Source organism: Sus scrofa, chromosome 12, assembly GCF_000003025.6.
Source record: "Sus scrofa isolate TJ Tabasco breed Duroc chromosome 12, Sscrofa11.1, whole genome shotgun sequence".
NCBI classification, from domain to species: Eukaryota; Metazoa; Chordata; class Mammalia; order Artiodactyla; family Suidae; genus Sus; species Sus scrofa.
This window is the reverse complement of record NC_010454.4, coordinates 37259814-37279454: the sequence shown is the minus strand read 5'-3', so window position 1 is coordinate 37279454 and position 19641 is coordinate 37259814. Positions and strand designations below refer to the sequence as shown.

At 39.5% G+C, this 19641-nt stretch overlaps 1 protein-coding gene across 12 annotated transcripts in view; it reads left to right on the top strand.

Moving 5' to 3' along the window:
• The window catches only part of BCAS3 (BCAS3, microtubule associated cell migration factor), a 580495-nt gene that overhangs the window by 195767 nt on the left and 365087 nt on the right, over positions 1 to 19641 (top strand). For 7 of the 12 annotated variants that reach the window (XM_021068161.1, XM_021068154.1, XM_021068156.1 and 4 more), the window contains exons 15-16: positions 10250 to 10514; positions 18833 to 18886. In XM_021068161.1, coding sequence (XP_020923820.1) covers positions 10250 to 10514; positions 18833 to 18886 — 319 coding nt within the window. The remainder of the gene's footprint in view (positions 1 to 10249; positions 10515 to 18832; positions 18887 to 19641) is intronic. The other 5 variants (XM_021068160.1, XM_021068162.1, XM_021068158.1 and 2 more) reach the window with 1 other exon arrangement.

Sequence of the window (19641 nt, the reverse complement as noted above, 5' to 3'; positions counted from 1 at the left end):
ATTAGTTAAAATTTAAGAATAATCACCATACCATGTATAAGACTGTACTCTGAAAACTGAAATATTGTGGAGATGAAAAACTTAAATAAAAGGAGAGTTAAAAACCATAGTCTTTGCCTGGAATACTTAATATTGTTAGAATAGCATTTCTTTCCAAATTGATCTGTATATTCAATGCAATGTCCATCAAAATCCCAGCAGCATTTAAGAAAATTTTTTGGTAGAAATTGACAAGCTAATTATCAAATTCATATCGAAGTATATAGTAGTAGTCATATTGGGCAAAATAATATTACAAAAGAAAAACAGAGTTGAAGGCTACCTGATATTAAGACATTAAAGCTACAGTAATCAGTTGGGAATCCAGGGATATTCATATATTTGTTTCTTTTTTGACAAGGTGCAAAATTGACAACAGTTAGTCTTTTCAACAATGGTCAATCAGGTATTTTTATGAAAAAATGAGTGTAAGTCTATACCTCATCTCATATGCAAAAATTAGCCCAAATTGGATCATAGATTTAAAGGCTACAATTATAAAGCTTTTAGAAGAAAACATATGAGAAGCCCTTTGAGTTAGACACAAGTTGTCTGGAATCTACAACACATGTTAAGAAACTGTCAAAAAGTCAATGAGTGAAAGAACTGGATCTTTTATACATTGCTGTTGGGGATGTAAAATGGTACAGCCACTCTGGAAAATAATTTGGCAGTTTCTTAAAATCTTAACAAACCCTTACATACCACGCAGCCACCTCAGTTCTGGGTAGTCCACAACATGAAATTCGCATTGTTCTAGATGAAACACAGATTTGCTGCACGTTGCTTTCCTGTGATTGTCATAACAGATTACCATGAACTTGGGGGCTTAAAATAACAGAAATTTACTTTCTCACAAATCTGGAAGGTAAAAGTCTAAAATCAAGGTGTTGGCCACGTTGTACTTGCTCTAGCACCTCTAATGAAGAATCTTTGGTTATATCCCTCCAGTATCTGCCTCTTTGGTCTCATTTCCTCCTCATCTCTATGTCTTCTCCTCTTCTATGTATCTTATAAGGGTACATGTGATTTCATTTAGTGTCAGCACTGATAATCCAGAATAACTCCTCTAGATCTAGAAATTAGTCACATATATTGTCATATAAGGTAATAGTCACTCCGCATCTATAATGTATTACAAGTAGGTTTTAGGGATTAGGATCTGGATTTATTTATTTATCTATTTATCTGTCAGTTTTTTGGCTGTGCCTGAGCCATGTGGAACTTCCTGTGCCAGAGATCAGAGCCCAAGCCACTGCAGTGACAATGTCAGATCCTTAACCTGATGCACCACAAAGGGGCTCCTGGATATATCTTTTTCTTTGAGCCACTCTTTACCTCACTACAGTCCACTCTCTGGCCCCTTGAAAATTCAGGATCATTTCATGTGCAAAATGCATTTACCCCATACAAACATCCCTAAAATTCTCAACACATTATAGCACCAACTCTGCATATGATTCATACTGGAGCAAAATTTCTCTTGATCTGTATAGAAGGAAAGATATTGAGGGTATAAGGCAGCCAAAAATTATGAAGAAATAAAATAGAAATCTTTCCAAATTTGTTGAAACACATAAATTTAAATATTCAGAAAGAGAAGCAGACACACTAAATAGGATTGAATATGACAAAACCCACATTTTAGAATATCATAGCTAACTTTCTGAAAGCCAAAGCAAATCTTGAAAGTAGCCAGAGGAAAATAACCTATTACACATAGAGAAATAGCATTTCAACAAACTGATGACTTCTCATCAGAAACTGTGGAAATTTCTGCCTTTTGACAGTGGAATAACATGCTTAAAAGATCTTAATGAAAAATTCTCCATCTAGCAAAAATGTCATTCAAGAATGAAGGAATGAGCGATAAAGACTGCATATCCACACTAGAAATCATGCAAAGGAAAATGAAACCAGAGCAAACTCAGATCTTTTGAAAGAAATGAAATATCTGAGATATGATAAATTTCTTATTAGAGAGGAATTCTTCCCTTTTATCAATTTGTATAAAATATATGGAATGTTAAAATTATATATAAGAAATATTAACATTTTATTGCAATTATGTCATACTTCATAAGATAACTGAACCATTGGTACTTGGGTGGGAGCAGGAATTTAGAACTATACTTTTGCAAGGTTCAGTGTGCTGCATTTCATTTAAAATGGAATTCTAAAAAATGTTCAATTAATTCAAATGTAGGCAGAAAAGAGGAGCAGATGTACAGGAAACATAGAGGGTAAACAGAAAACAAAATTAAATAGTAGTCAGAATTCAAGCATATAAACAGATATGTTATGGATGGAACTAGAGACACTCATAGTAAGGGAAGTAAGTCAGAAAGAGAAAGACAAATACTGTATGATATCACTTATATCTGGAATCTAATATATGGCACATGCACTTTTCCACAGAAAAGAAACTCATGGACTTGGAGAACAGACTAGTGGTTGCCAATGGGGAGAGGGAGGGAGTGGGATGGACTGGGAATCTGGGGTTTATAGATGCAAACTATTGCCTTTGGAATGGATAAGCAATGAGATCCTGCTGTATAGCACTGGGACTATATCTAGTCACTTATGATGGAGCATAATGGAGGATAATGTGAGAAAAAGAATGTATATCTGTATGTTTGACTGGGTCACTTTGCTGTACAGTAGAAAATTGACAGAACACTGTAAACCAGCTCTAAAGGAAACAACAAAAATCATTTGGAAAAATAAGAAACAGTTATGTTATAATGGAAACAACAAAAATCATTTGAAAAAAAAAGTTAAAAATAAACTCCAAATTGAAGGAACAAATTATCTGTTTAAGATTCATTTTGAATGCAGAGATATTAAAAGATGTCATGCAGCTACAACTCTGATTAGGCCTGGGAACCGCCACGTGCCTCGGGTTCAGCCCTAAAAAGACTGGAAAAAAAAAAAAAGTCATGCAAATAATAAACATAAAAACTTTATTGAATATTAAAAATTTGAAAATACTGAAAATTTAGCTATATTAATATCAAGTAAAATAGAGGTTAAGACAAAACCTGTTACCAGAGATATTTCATGATGTTCAAGAGTCAAATTATTAGGAAGACTTAAATGTGTGTGCATCAGCTTTGAGTTTTAATAATGCCGTCTCAACATTTGATACAACAAATAAGGAAAAAAGGGGCAAATATCTGAGCAACCCTGTCCTAATAGATAAACAACTAACCTGAACACTTGTAGTATATTAATGCTTTTCAGTTATGACATCATGTATACTTTGATATGAAACAACCTGTATAGATTGGCCAAAGATTTATAACTGATGGATTTAGATAGAAATCCCTGTGCAAGGCAGGGCAGCATAGACCTGATCAGCAGCTTGAGCCAGTTACTCTCATCAGTGGGTAGGATCTTACCTTGGGCATTAGTGACCCAGATTCTTCAGTTCCCAGCCATGGTTTGCTTGCTCAGCTCATGACCCTAAAGCAGGGGCATCTGCAGTCTGCCAGGATGTAGTCTGCTTTATGGCAAACCAGACCATTGGCCAGGCCATTGGCAACTGCCCAAGTTCCAGTATAAATATAACATTTCCAGTCCTCTGGAGTCTTATCTAAAGTGCGAGTCAGCAAACCTTTTCTTTTAAGGGCAGATAGTAAAGCCTTTAAACTCTGCATTCTTTATGTTCTCTGCAGTACTTCTGTCACTGTGGTGCGCGCACACACACACACACACACAAAAGATAATACATAAATGAATGGGCATGATTGGCCCACAGTTATAGTGCCCTCCCCTCAATTAAAGCAGAGGTGACAGCTTCCCATTATCCTTTGGTGCTGTTTGGGCCTTTCATTTGTCTCTGCATAGTTTTTGTGGGTGCTGTGCAGCTGCCCTGGGCCAGTGGACACTATCACTTTTCATCTTAGCCACCCATCAGTGGATCAGGCATTTAAAAGAAACCCTGTGATTCAGGGGCCTGTTGAGACAATGGCATTGCTTCAGGCAGTAGAGTAGGTGGTGAAATAGCTATAAACACTGGGTTCTGCTAAGGCCATTCTCTGGAACGTATTCTGGAATATATCATTCATTCCCATTTGACTAGCAAACCCTGTTGAGCCCTTCCCACCACACTCATCAACGCATTTGAGATCATCCATCCCGGTGTGGGTCTGGAAAATCACAAGGCCTGTTTAATTACAGGAACCTGGTAGCAGATTAGTAGCTGCCACCGAGAAAAGGGAGTGTACTTGGTTGCTGGATCAGGCAGGTGGCGATGTTGTCCTGGGATAGCGCCTCTGAGTACCTCAGCGGCCATTAAGTCTCCACCTCAACTCTTTCCTACTGGGATTCTGTTGTTTCTCTTAGATAACATGGGAAGGAAGCGAAGCCTAGGAGGTGGGCTGATGTGGGCTTGTCTCACTATCACCTCAATCTTTATGGCAGAGGATACCCCCTGACACTTACAAGCGTGTAGCTACTATCAAGCCGTTAATACCAGTTATACACTCAATAGAAACGACGATAGTAGTATACCCACGAGTCTGCTCTAACTCCTCTTCCCTACTGTGAACTGTGCTTACACTTCATTCTAGGATATTTTTCCTCTTCCAAGGACGTGGGCTCTTTCCCTCTACGTGAGAACATGGACTAACGTGTTTAAGGTGCACATGGTAGTTTTTCCAGTGGCATCTAAGTTTTTCCAGGCAATCTAATTATCCCCTATCTTGGTGGCAGGGAAGGCTAGCCTGCAGATGGCTGTGGGAGCAGCCAGGAGTGTTAACCATTTTTTTCTCACCTGGCCAGTTATTTCCCAATGGGCAGTGGTGCTGCTCAGCAGCATTCAGTGAGTGTCCATGTCCAACACTCACTTTCTTTCTTGCTTTTTTTTTTTTTTTTCTTTCTTTTTTCTTTAAGGGGCGTATCTAACGCACATGGAAGTTTCCAGGCTAGGGGTCGAATCAGAGCTGCAGCTGATGGCCTATACCACAGCCACAGCACTGTGAGATCTAGACCACATCTGCAATCTATACCATAGCTCTAGGCAACACCGGATCCTGGACCCACTGAGTGAGACCAGGGGTGGAACCTGTGTCATCATGGATACTGGTCGGATTCATTTCTGCTGCCCCACAAGGGGAACACCAACATCCACCTTCTTTCTGCCCCCGCTTCTATCACTGCCAAACTGCAGTCCTTGGCATTTTGGGCCACTCCTCATCCCCTTCTCCACTCAAATTCAGGCTTCAGCAGGAGCCGGCTACATTTGTACTGCTGGCTTTGTGCTTACAAGGTGTCATATTCAATTTTTTTTTAAATTTATATTTTTATTGAAGTAATCCTGGATCCATATGCACTTATAAGAAATCGTACTGGGAGTTCCCATGTGGCTCAGTGGTTAACAAATCCGACTAGGAACCATGAAGTTACAGGTTCCATCCCTTGCCTTGATTAGTGGGTTAAAGATCTGGTGTTGCTGTGAGCTGTGGTGTAGGTCGCAGATGCAGCTTGGATCCTGTGTTGCTGTGGCTATGGCATAGGCCGCGGCTACAGCTTCAGTTGGACCCTTAGCCTGGGAACCTCCATATGCCATGGGTACAGCCCCAGAAAAGACAAAAAGACCAACAAAAAAAAAAAAAAAAAAAAAAAAGAAAGGCAAGAAAGAAAGGAAGGAAGGGAGAAAGAAAGAAAGAAATTGTACTAAAAGGACCCATGTATACTCTACCCAGCTTATCCCAATGGTAACATTGTGCAAAACTAGAGTGTAAGACAGCCAAAATATTGACATTGGCACAGTGAGCTGATCTTTTTCATATTTCACCTCATTTACCTGTGGGGTGTGTATATGTGCAGGTCTGTATAATTTACTCATATGTGTAGGTTTGTATATCCACCTCTGCTGTCAAGATACTGCATAGTTCCCTCATGTTACCCTTTCATAAGTAACCAGTTTTGGGCTATTATGAATGTGTTATATGAACATAATTTTCATTTCTCTGGCCTAGATGCCCAAGAGTTGAGCATACTGCTTATTTTAGCTCATTTTTGAACTTCTAGCACCTATAAGAGTAGAAAGCATATAATAGGCTTTCCATGAAAAAATGATTGAATAAATAAATGACTGAAGAATTAATGTGAGGAGGGAGTAGGCACATGAAATAGAGGGTGTGTGTGGATTATCTGTCTTGACCGCATCCCCATCCTAAGCAACTTTTTCCAAACTAATTGCAATTAACCTTTTTGCTTTGTCAGAGGTACAGCCTTTTTAATGAAAGTGTATTTATCAGTTTTGAAGGAATAGAAATAATTGAGGAGTTCCTGTTATGGCTTGGTGGTTAACGAACCCGACTAGTATCCATGAGGTCTCGGGTTTGATCCCTGGCCTTGTTCAGCGAGTTAAGGATCCGGCGTTGCTATGAGCTGTGGTGTAGGTTGCAGATGCATCTTGGATTCCATGTTGCTGTGGCTGTGGTGTAGGCCGGCGGCTACAGCTCCCATTCAACCCCTAGCCTGGGAACCTCCATGTGCCGCGAGTGTGGCCCCAAAAAGACAAAAAAAAAAAAATTGACATTTTGGATTGGGAATGTGTCTAGAACTTGTATATTAATTTTTATTCAAATAGCTTATTTTTAATATTCATCTGATGGATTGGCTCTTGGCTGGTTAGTTTTTGCAAAATTGGGCTTGTCTTTATGGTTTTTTTTTTTCTTCTCTTTTTAAAAGAAATTTGGAAAGGGAATTGATAATTGAATTATTAAGCATGTATTTGGCTACAGAAACAAAATGTTGTTTAAGAATGGTTTAGGGAATTCCCGTCATGGCTCAGTGGAAGCGAATCTGACCAGCATCCATGAGGACGCAGGATCGATCCTTGACCTCTGCTCAGCAGGTTAAGGATCCAGCATTGCCGTGAGCTGTGGTGTAGGTTGCAGATGCGGCTGGGATCCTGCTTTGCTGTGGCTGTGGTGGAGGCCAGCAGCTACAGCTCCGATTCCACCCCTGGCCTGGGAACCTCTGTATGCCTTGGTGCAGCCCTAAGGAAACAAAACAAAACAAAAAAATGGTTAAAAAAAATTTTTTTTAAACCCCTGAGATTTGTTTTTCTCACCTTGCAAGAAGGCTTGCTGCTAGTTTTGGTACAATTGCTCAACAATGTCTCTCTCAGTGACTCTTTTGCTCTTTCTTCTGTCTTTGCTTTATAATTGCCTCTTGGGAGGCCTGCATTTCTGAATTCAGAGCGGTAAGATGATCAAGGAGTAAGGACCGCTTCAGTGTTGTTAATTCCTTTTATCAGGAAAGTGGATATTTTCCCAGAATCCTGCAGTAGCATCCTGCTTTTGTCTGATGGATCATAGCTATGTCAACACCTGCTGTAAGAGAGGCCGTGGGAAGCACATAGGAAACCCCTGTGGTGGTGGCAGGTGAAGGGGTGAAGGTTGGAGATTGGGAGTTCCATTTGCATCCACTACTTACATCTGTATAATCATAAATCAAGATATAAGACATTTTCCTCATCCCAGAAAGTTTCTTCCTGCCCTTTTCAGTTAATCTTCTGCCCCACTCACACTGTAGGAAATCATGGCTATTCATTTAAATAAAAATATGTCGTATATACATTCTAACCTTTGGTATGGGTCCAGGGAATGCTGTTTCTGGTCAGTTTTTTTTTTTTTTTCTTTCTAGGTCCATGTTACATACTTTAGGTCAGTATCAGAGTCATTATCTGAGTGTTCTAAAACTGCAGATTTCTTGGTCAGGTCTCCCCAAGACCTCCCAATACCTCAATTGTAATTCTGAAGGTGGGACCAAGGGATCCACATTTCTTTTTTTTTTCTTTTTCTTTTTTTTTGGGAGGTGGGAATCCACATTTCTTACAAGTAACCTAGGTGCTTCTTATCACACTAAAATTAGAGAATCTCTGCTCCAGATGCCAGGATGTTAAAATAACCCTAAATTTAAAAACTGCTCTTATTAGTTAATTGAGATTAGGGGTAAATTTGTGTCATAAATTTGGAGCCTTGTGTGATGCTTCTTTCTGTATCGTAGATGCTAATTTTAGTAACAGTTAAATTCCAGTGCTCAGATACTCTTGTGGTATATGTAATTTGAATTCAGCCTGTTCTCTGAATTAAATATACACTTGGGGTTTTTTTTTTGGGGGGGGATTGTTTTGATAAAATGTTGCGCATCGTTTTTCTGTATGAGGTTATGTCTGCTATATTAGATTTTGATTACACCAAATATTGTTGTTTTGGTTTATCATATCAATGAAACTGATTGCTGGAAAAATATTGGTATACATTAGAACCTTTGGAACATAGCTGGAGTGTGTTATAAGGAACAAATACTTCAGTTTTCTATGGGCTTAATTGGTTTCTTATAGCCAAATTTTATATCACTGCAATAAGAAACAAGTGCGAGATGTTATAAATATGCCAAATAATACATTAAAGCACAATAAATTATATAACCTAATAGAGATTTGCCAAGCATTTATTTAAGCACTCTATATTTTTTATTTGTATGCCATCAGTTAAGAATTCTGACTTCTGTTTATTCTAAAACTCTAACAGTGTCCTAATGAGGGTTCCAGGTCTTTCTTGATTTTAATAATGTATGAAAAACCACCCAACTTGCTTGATAACACGAACAGTTACATCACTTTGCATTTTGTGGGTTCAGCCACTTGTTATCCTCAGTAATGTCATGACGACGCTTTTTCTCGTTTCGTGACAGCTAATATCTGTATCACCTTTTCTCTGCTCATTTATGTATCCTGATGTGTCTTTAAGGTCATAGAGCAGAATCACTTCTCTAATAGCAGTTTTCTAAGTAAGCAGTTAGGTGGATTTCTGTCTTCCTGCCTTGATACCGAGTGTTAGCACCACCTCATATCAGAAGTATTCTTAAAAGGAGAGAAGGAAACTTCTTTTCATTGACTCACCAGGAAGTGGTCTTGATTATAAATGTTTTGGAAAAAGGTTTTAGATAACAGGATTTAAGTCCACTGTGGGTAGAATATAAATTACTCTATAAGCCTAAAGATATTTTCTTTATAAATGTGATTCTGGCTTGTGTTAATGTATTTGATACTAACTTCGTCTGGTACTCTGTTTCTTTTTTCTTGTTTCTGCAATTTACACTTCTTTTTGTCCTTCCCAAAAGTTTTCTCTACATTGTTTAGCTGAAAGTTATTGTAGGAAAAGTACAGAGGTTAGGCATGTGAAGAATAACTTTTCACTCATAATTCTAGAATCCCTGGGAGTTAAATTTGTCAGCTTTCAGGAGATTCTTTAATTGTAACATTATATCATTTGGGTATATCACAGTCATTGAAATGGGCAGGTATGTGGTTGAATTTGGAATTTATCCATATATTGATAATTTTTTCTAGCAATGAAGTATCTTGTATAAGAGAGACTTGTACTTTGATGAATACTTAATAGGTTTTGTTTGTAGAATATTTCTGTAATAATAGTCAAGATTTTAAGCTGAATTGGCTTCTTTGCTTGAGTTTTCCTTAGCTTATATTGTTATAATGATAGCTAATATTTTTCATATTCATATGTATTGATACACATATACATTTTTCATGTTAAGTCTCACTCACAAGCATCTTTGTTTTACCATATTTTTTTATTTTTTGTCTGTTGTCTTTTTAGGGCTGTACCCGTGGCATAGGGAGGTTTCCAGGCTAGGGATCGAATCAGAACTAGCCACCAGCCTACGTCAGAGCCACAGCAATGCCAGATCTGTGCTGCGTCTGTGACCTACACCACAGCTCACGGCAACGCCGGATCCTTAACCCACTGAGCAGGGCCCAGGATCAAACCCGCAACCTCATGGTTCCTAGTCAGATTTGTTTCTGCTGTGCCACAATGGGAACTCTGGCAATTCTTTTAAAGAAATAAATATGACCATATATCTTTGACTTATTTATTTTCTAATGCAACTCTATAGGGTGAAACTGCCTAGTTCCTTTTTTCTGATGTGGCATTCTATACAGTGAAGGACAGACTCCTCTGTTCTAAATCTTGTCAAGTCCCTGATAGGGAGTGTTGATGAATATTCACCAGGCATCTAATCTTCAGAATAAAAATTTTGAGTGTATAACCTCATCTTAGGTAAACAGGCAACATTTCTGATCATCTTTGGTAGTATGTATGTGGTATTCTGAGCCAAGTCCGGGGAGTTTCAGTCATGTTTGTGTTTGGCCGTGTCTCATTTCTAGGTACAAGACATATGCTTCAGCCATGACTGTCGCTGGGTCGTGGTCAGTACCCTCCGAGGGACTTCCCACGTTTTCCCAATCAACCCTTATGGTGGCCAGCCTTGTGTTCGAACGCATATGTCACCACGAGTTGTGAATCGCATGAGCCGTTTCCAGAAGAGTGCTGGCCTGGAAGAGATTGAACAGGAATTGACATCCAAGCAAGGAGGCCGCTGTAGCCCTGTTCCAGGTCTCTCAAGCAGCCCTTCTGGATCACCTCTGCACGGTAAACCTAATTTACTCTCTCTCCAGTGTCCCTAGTCATCTTCCTTTCCTTTCTTTTTTTGAGATCTGAGATTAAAAAAAGCCCATTTTTTAAATTGGTTCATAGTCTTGTCTTAGGGACAGTCTTAATTTATTAAATGATTTGATAAATTGAAGTCAGCATAGGAATGGTGATCATTTTATCATGCTACTGTATCACTATTTAAGGGATACTCGATGTCCCATGTACAGGATATGATATTTGAGACTATTTTCATAAATTTAGTGAGTGAATCTCACATTGGAAATATTTTCCAGAAAACTCCAGAGTCAGGACTATACTTTGTTTAGAAATATCCATGGTTGGAAGGGGATCCTCATGAGTCTTATGTGTTTTAGAGCAGCATTTGAATTTTATTTAAAATACATTTCTGTGGCATTTCTATTCATAGGTTGCAATAAAAAGTATAGGTCACTACTTTATCTTAGAGCAAATAGTTGTGTAGCCCTCACGTGTAATTAACCAATAAATGAAAAGTTATTAGAACTCCCCTTTTGTTCCTTTTCCATAAAAGCAAATCATGATTCTTTTATGGGTAATCACTTCCTTACTTCTGTTTATTTATTTGTTTATATTTGGCTACACCCGTGGCATGTGTAAGTTCCTGGGCCAGGGATCAAACCTGCGCCATAGCAGTGAACCCAGCTGCTGCAGTGACAATGCCTGATCCTTAACCTCCTCCTCACAAGGGAGCTCTGCCATTACTTTTTAAAAAGTGAACTTTTTTTTTGGAGTTCCCGTCGTGGCTCAGTGGTTAACGAATCTAACTAGGAACCATGAGGTTGTGGGTTTGATCCCTGGCCTTGCTCCGTGGGTTAAGGTTCTGGCCTTGCTGTGAGCTGTGGTGTAGGTTGTAGCTTGGATCCTGTATTGCTGTGGCTCTGGTGTAGACCTGCGTCTACAGCTCCAATTGGCCCCCTAACCTCCCTATGCCTCAGGTGTGAGCTTAGGGAAAAAAAAAAAAAAAAAAAGGTAAAAACTGAAGTTTTTTTCATTAATATTCTTTTTCTTTTTTTCTTTTTTAAAATGATTTTTATTTTTTCCATTATAGTTGCATTATAGTTTACAGTGTTCTGTCCATTTTCTACTGTACAGCAAAGCGACCCAGTCACACATCCTCCATCCCGAGTGACTAGATACAGTTCCCAGTGCTATACAGAAGGATCTCATTGCTTATCCATTCCAAAGGCAATAGTTTGAAAAAGTGAACTGATGGAATGGAATCTTTAAGAGCAATGGAAATAAATGAATCAAATCGACATAGAAATTCACCAGTTAATCTCACAAACATGTTAAAGAAGTTGAATATATGAAAACATACATACTTTGTTTCTAAAAAAAGTGAGCCTAGAAAAAGGCAAAGAAAAAAAAATGTGACCTTTTGTCTCTGGCTTCTTTCACATAGCATGATTTGTGTGTGTGTGTGTGTGTGTGTGTGTTTGTTTTTTTCAGGACTACACCTGTGGCATATGGTGGTTCCCAGGCTAGGGGTCAAATCATAGTTGTAGCTGCTGGCCTACACCACAGCCACAGCAACAGTGGATCCAAGCCACGTCTATGACCTACACCACAGCTCACGGCAATGCCGGATCCTTAACCCACTGAGCAAGGATGGTTTCTCATGGTTCCCAGTCAGGTTCATTAACCACTGAGCCATGACGGGAACTCCTGCACAATGTTTTTGAGGTACAGCATAAAAGCAAACCATGGTTCTGACTTGTAGGGTAATCACTTCCTTACTTTTTAAAAAGTGAACTCTTCACTTTAAAAAAAACAAAAACAAAATCAGAGTATGTATATTGTATGCACATCATAGTATGTATCAGTACCTCCTTCCTTTTTTATGGTTAAGTAATATTCCATTATATGTATTTTAGCCCTTCATCTGATTAATGGGAATTTGTGTTTTTCTACCTTTTAACTTTTGTGGATAGTGCTTTTATGACCATGTCTGTGCAAGTACTTGTTTGAGTACATCTTTGCAATTCTTCTGGCTGTATCCCTATCCTCATTTGTTTTAGCTTCTGCTTGAACACACAACTGTTTGTAATAGTCAATTTAAGAGATGTTTATTTTCTGGAGGAAGTTTTAAGATAAAATGAAAATACATATAGATAAATAGAATTTGGGGGAGAAATTCTGTAACTTAAAAAAGTTTGGGACCTTTGTTTTCCCTTTACATAATGTTTTGTGCTGTGGTCTTATTATTTTTATAAGAACAGTTGTTATTCATGTATATTTAACTAGTGATCCATGATGTTCGAGGTTGAAAGACTTTTATAATATGTCTTGGATGAAAACAATCATTTAAAAAAGTATTTAGAGGAGTTCCCGTCGTGGCTCAGCGGAAACGAATCTGACTAGGAACTGTGAAGTTTCGGGTTTGATCCCTGGCCTTGCTTAGTGGGTTAGAGGATCCAGCATTGCCGTGAGGTGTGGGTGTAGGTCGCAGTCATGGCTTATATTCTGTGTTGCTGTGGCTATGGCTGTGGCGTAGGCCGGCAACAACAGCTCTGATTAGCTCCCTAGCCTGGGAACCTCCATATGCTGCAGGTGTGGCCCTAAAAGATCAAAAGACAAAAAACAAACAAACAAAAAAAAGTATTTAGGATTTTTAAAAAAAAACGTGGAAAGCTATGAGAGATTCATATTTTCAGTCATTTGCAATAAATTTTACTTTAGAAATAATTATGTTTTTAGGTGTAACTGTTTTGTCATATAATTAGGTGGTGGTATAGGTTCTTTGAGGAGCTTGCTTTTTGTATTAAATATTTTTCCTAACTTGAATTTCACCAAACTTTATGGAGAGAGATTCAGTATACACGTGGGGCAGCGAGGTCGACCAGAAATCTAGAGGTCTTAGTAGAAAAATCAGGAAAAAATGTGTAGTCTTTACATTTATACATCATTCAAGAGCATTCTTTTGAGCTCCTTTTTTCTTCCCGTTCTTCCTTCTCTAGTAGGCATTCCACATACAGGTTCTGGGCTGAGCTTTGGGCATAATGTCCACAGACGGTTAAAGTCATCTTTGCCCTCGTCCAAGGGAGAAGGAGCTAGTGAATGACTGGATGAATACCTTTGCTGAAGGGTGCAACCTGCCAGCCAATTAAGGGTTTGTCATTTGTAAAATATCAAGTCGTTGAAGAAAAATACTTAATAATTCTCTGCAAAATTGTATTTTTTTCTCACAGCATTAGTGCTTTCACAGCTTTCTTTGTATTTTTGCATAAAGCTAACAGAAGCATCTCAGAGAGGAAACTGTTTAGCAATATTGCTGTTACTGTTACTAAATTCCTTTTTTTTTTGTCTTTTCTGGGGCTGCACCCATGGCACACGGAGGTTTCCAGGCTAGTGGTCCAGTTGGAGCCATCAGCCTGCGCCAGAGCCACAGCAACGCGGGATCCGAGCCGTGTTTGCAACCTACACCACAGCTCACGGCAACGCCAGATCGTTAACCCACTGAGCAAGGGCAGGGACCGAACCCACAATCTCATGGTTCCTAGTCGGATTCGTTAACCCCTGCGCCACGACAGGAACTCCCTAAATTCCATTTTGAAAGCAACAAATTTCAGGGGGCATTTTCCTCCTGATAACACATGCTCATGTTTTATTATGTCGTAATTACACCCGCTAACTCTGTGTAGTTTTTCTTATTTTTAAAGTGGAGGCATTAGAGTGATGGCCATTTTTCTTTATGTTCTTTTTGTATCTTACATGTCAAAACAAAATGGTCATTGTTGTTGGTTAGTTCTAAAAATGATGTATTTACAGTTTGTGTGGATAAACACTCTGATGCTAGTCAAAAACAATGTAAACCTTTGAGCAGGGAGGGAGTCATCTTGAAAATGAATCATGCTTTGGCGGTCTTACCGTTGTTTGTCTGTGCTCTTTTTAGCAAAGTGGAGGAAACTGTGAAATAACAGTTGATACAGGGATATTTCCTTTTTTCTTTCTGGAGTCAATCCAGTTTAGGTTAGGATTATTTTATCTATTTGCCTTTTTTTACTTAACAGAGGATGTTTATGTGAAATATATTCTCTCTAAATATCTCTTTCATTTCTGATCTTATTGCCTAGGTCTTAGCCTTTATGAGGGGTTCTTAGGAAAAAAAAAACATCTTTATGTTTACTATCCTCTAACCAAGCCTAAATGCTTTCTTTCGTTATGAATATAGATCACACATGAAATTCATAAGAGCAGTACTTCTGATATTGTCACCAATAAAAACACAGATGTTTTTGTGTCACAGTATACAAAAAATATATATCTTGAAGTGTTTTGAATTGCTGAAATATATTTTGAAATATTGTTTATTGTTTAAAAAACTGTAATACATTGTATAATAATATTACTGATTTTATTATTTATTACAAATACGACTATAGTAAAACAGTTTTTAAAATGAATTGATAGCTATAATTCAATATAATTGGCTTTCTTTGTAATCCTATGTAATATATCACGTGCACTTACAAGTATTATTCTGAGAAAGAGGCCACAGACTTTTCCAGGCTGTGCAAGTAGTCCATAACAAAGCTGATTTTAACCTCTTAGTATCATTTCTTACTTCATCCATTTCAGTAGTCTCTAGCACCATTTCCACCCCTCCCTTTTTTTTTTTTTTTTTTTGTACTATCAGAAACATTTTCTTTTTCTTTTTTTTTGTCTTTTTGCCATTTCTAGTGCCGCTCCCGCAGCATATGGAGGTTCCCAGGCTTGGGGTATAATCGGAGCTGTAGCTGCCAGCCTACGCCAGAGCCACAGCAACACCAGATGCAAGCCGAATCTGCGGCCTACACCGCAGCTCACGGCAATGCCGGATCCTTAACCCACTGAGCAAAGCCAGGGATCGAACCCGCAACCTCACGGTTCCTAGTCGGATTCGTTAACCACTGCGCCACGACGGGAACTCCAGAAACATTTTCTTTATCTTCCACTTTTCTGCTTTCAGTCTTTCGGTGTCTCACCATAGTTTTACTTTCTTTATCCATTCATCTGTCGATGGACACTTAGATTCCTTACATGTCGTAGCTATTGGAAATAGTGCTGCTATGAACATTGGGGTGCATGTATATTTTCGAATTATGTTTTTCTCCAGACATATGCCGAGGAGTGGGATTGCAGGGACATATGGAAGCTTATTTTTAGATTTTTAAGCAACTCTGTGCTGTTCTTCAAAGTGGTTGCATCAATTTGCATTCCCACCAAGAGTGTAGGAAGGTTCCTTTTTTCCCCACACCTTATTCAGCATTTTTTATTTGTAGACATTTTGATGATGGCCATTCCGACCCATGTGAGGTGATACCTCATGGTAGTTTCGATATGCATTTCTCTAGTAATTGTGATGCTTAGCATCTTTCCATGTGACTTTTGGCCATCTATAAGGGCAAGTTCCATCTTATTCCCAGCTTCTTGTCCCATCACACATATATTTCTGAACCTTTCTCCAAAAATGCCACATTATTCATTTCTCAGCATCATTTTGATTTGCATACTTTTCTCTACTTGAAATAATTGTTAATTCCTTGAGTGCCTACTAAAATCCTACTTCATTATGATCTAGTTAAAAATATCACTTCACCTCTTAAGCCTCTTTTAAATATCTCTTGATGTTGTTGTGTCCTTTTTTTTTTTTTTTTTTTGCTTTTCAGGGCTGCATCTGCGGCATATGAAAGTTCCCAGGCTAGGGGTTGAATCAGAGCTGTATCCGCTGACCTACACCACAGCTACAGAAACATTGGATCTGAGCCGCATCTGCGACCCACACCACAACTCATGGCAACGCTGGATCCTTAACCCATTGAGTGAGGCCGGGGATCGAACCCGCAACCTCATGGTTCCTAGTCAGATTTGTTTCTACTGCACCACAATGGGAACTCCAATGTTGTGTCTTCTGTATCAGCCACTATGAACGCAGTTTTATTATATATGTTTCATATATATAGGGCTTTTTAGGGCTGCACCCCAACCTATGCCATAGCCACAGCAACGCAGGATCCGAGCTGTGTCTGCGACCTACACCACAGCACACAGCAAGATCCTTAACCCACTGAATGAGGCCAGGGATCAAACCTGCATCCTCATGGATCCTAGTTGGGTTCATTAACCACTGAGCCACAAAGGGAACTCCAGTTTTATTATGTTTTAATATGTTACTTATTCATTGACATGCCTGTGTCTCCCAGTAGGTTGACTTCCATGAAGCCAGGTCTTTTTCTTGTTTGAATTTGTATCTTGGCATCTTATGTAGTATTTGGTAAAATGTGGACTCCAAGCCTTCGAGGCAACATTTTCAGACATCTTTAGAAGTTCTAATAAAAACAATTTATTTCTTGTCAGAATGAAGAGATTTTCATTTCGGGTAGCATTGCTTTTCATTTTAACATCCATAAAATTCTTGCATTTATTCAGCAACTATTATCAGCATTACTATGTCCAGGCACTCTACCTGAGCTCTACAAATACAGCAGCGAATAAAAGAGGAAAACACCCCTGTTCCCACGGAGCTGACTTTCCAGTAGAGTAGGATGGATGATACATAGTTTAGAGGGTGGGTGGGTGGATGGATGGATAAACAGGTACTTTTATGTGCTGTAGAGAAAAAAAAAAAATAAAGGAAAGGGAATAGGGAGTGCCTGGAGAGGATTGCAATTTGAAATGAGCATGCTTCTGGCAGGGCTTCCTGAGATGATGACATTTCAATAAACATCCAGTGGACGCGTGGGAGAAAGTCATGCAGGTACCTGCTAAACGTGTTCAGGCAGGAGAAACAGCTGGTGTTACCTCCGTGAGCTGGGAATGTGTGTAGGGTGTTTACAGAAGGGCAAGGTGGCCCATGTGGCTGAAACACTGTGCAGGGTGCAGCGTAGAAGCGGAGTCCGAGAGGAAGTGCAGCCAGATCATGTCAGCCTTGGACTTTGACTGTGTGATATGGAGAAGCAGTGGAGGGCTTTGAGTGACTCAGTAAGGCAGGAGCAGCATGGAGCACTCTATTACATCTGCCCCATCTCTGGGCTGACAGAAGTAGAAGCCTAAGGAGACCAGTTAGGAGAGTCTCAGAGAAATCCAGGTGAGAAAAGAGAGGAGTCACATGACCCGTAAGACTTCTGGTCTGAACAGCTGGCGAGATGGGGTTGCCATCAAACGAAATGAGGAACACGGGGTTAAAGCAGGTTTAGAGGGTAGAGACAGCATGTGGAGTTTTGGACATGTTTAGTTTAAAATGTGTCTTGACTTCCTAGTGCTGTGAAGTAGGTAGTTGGTTTTCTGAATGTAGAATTCCATGGAAAGGAACAGCCTGAGAATGCATGTTTGGAAGGCATGGAGGAAGCCAGAAGCAGGATGAGATCACCTAATAAGTGAATGAGTGTTAGAAGAAGATGAAGGTGGTGTTCCCTGGTGGCCTAGTGATTAAAGCACCGGCATTATCACTGCTGTGGCTTGGGTCACTGCTGCATCGCAGGGTTTGATCCCTGGCCTAGGATCTTTTGCACGTTGTGGGAGTGCCCCCCACCAAAAAAGATGGAAGTGTCCCAGGACTGAGCAGTGCTGGGGTCCTCCAACATCAAGTAGTTAGTGAGTGACTTAGAAGAAGAACCACACATGAGGAGCTCTAGAGGCCAAATGAAGAATTTTTTTTTTTCCTGAGAAAAGGGAGTGATTAATGTGTTAAATTCTGCTGATAGGTCAATTCAGATAAGAGCTGAGAAAAAGATAGAATACCATCGCATTTAGTAATGTGGAGACCATGAGGCTTTGATAAGAGCTGTTTTAGTGGAGTGGTAGGTGCCTGATAGAAGCGGATTTTATTAAGGATGGGACGAGAGAAACTGGACACCGCTATTGACAGGTCTTTCCATGAGCATTGATGTAAAGGGGAGCAGGAGAATGGGGGCAAGTTAGAGGGCAGAGAGGAGATGCTTCTATTTCTTCTAGAAAGAGGAAGTGAGCGTGCTTGCAGGTATTGGGAGATTTAAGAAAGGCAGACGGTTGGTCCTCTCTGAGATTAGGCATTTCCTTTACCAGTTTGGAGATTTTGCTGAATCCATTTCTGCCACTACTGTGGAGTTCCCAGGCCAGGGATCAGTTCCCAGCCGCAGTTGCTTCCTAAGCCGCAGCTGAGGCAATGCCAGATCCTTAGCCCACTGTGCTGGGCTCGGATGGAACCTGTGTCCCACTGCTCCCAAGATGCTGTCGATCTCATTGCGCTACAGTGGGAACTCCTCTGCCAGTATTACTTATGCTCCAAGCAAATTTAATTACTTGCTTTTGCCTTTCAGCTTCACTCAGCACCTTGTTCCTGCACCTGAATTGCTTTCCGCTTATTTCTTCAGGTAAACATTGAATGCATCTTTGAAGCTCCTCTCTGCTCCGCTCCACTCAGCTTACAATGTGCTTTCTCCCTGTTTTACCATAAAGTGTCTGACTTTTGGTATTTGTTTCTTCTATAAGATCTTTATCTATATTTATTGATTACGACTTTCTACCTATTATTTTTGATGATCTCCATTCCTAACTAACTTCCTTGGGAGGCAGTTGGAGGACCTGGAGTCAGACTTCCTGTAGTCAAACCTCTCTGACTTCCTAACTCTGTAGATTTATTTTTTATTTATGTATTTTTTTTTTTTTTTATGGCCGCACCTGTGGCCTGTAGAAGTACCTGGACCAGGGCTTCAATCCTAGTTGCAGCTGCAACCTGCACTCTATGTGATAGGGCTTTTCAGGAATTTTTTTGCCTCCTATTTCCATTGAGTTAACAGAGGGATTTTGGATTCACTTCTGCAGTTCTCAGAAGTATCTCTTTCCCATTAACTCAGGGGAGGAGTCATCTTTGAGTCACATCTTTAGGCTTCTGAATTCCAGGTTCTGCTTCTTCCCGGTGGAAGTAGATGATGTGACTCAAAGATCTGTAGAGGACTTGGACTTGAAGCCTCCATATTTTAATAAAGTGCTTCTAAATAATTGGTAGCATCACTTTTCTTTTTGGCATCTGTATGATGCAGTCTTTTTTTTTTTCTTTAACCACTCAGAAACTCTGTTTATAGCTTTCCTTTGACGGTTTATTGTAATTACTTTTGTTGATCAGTAG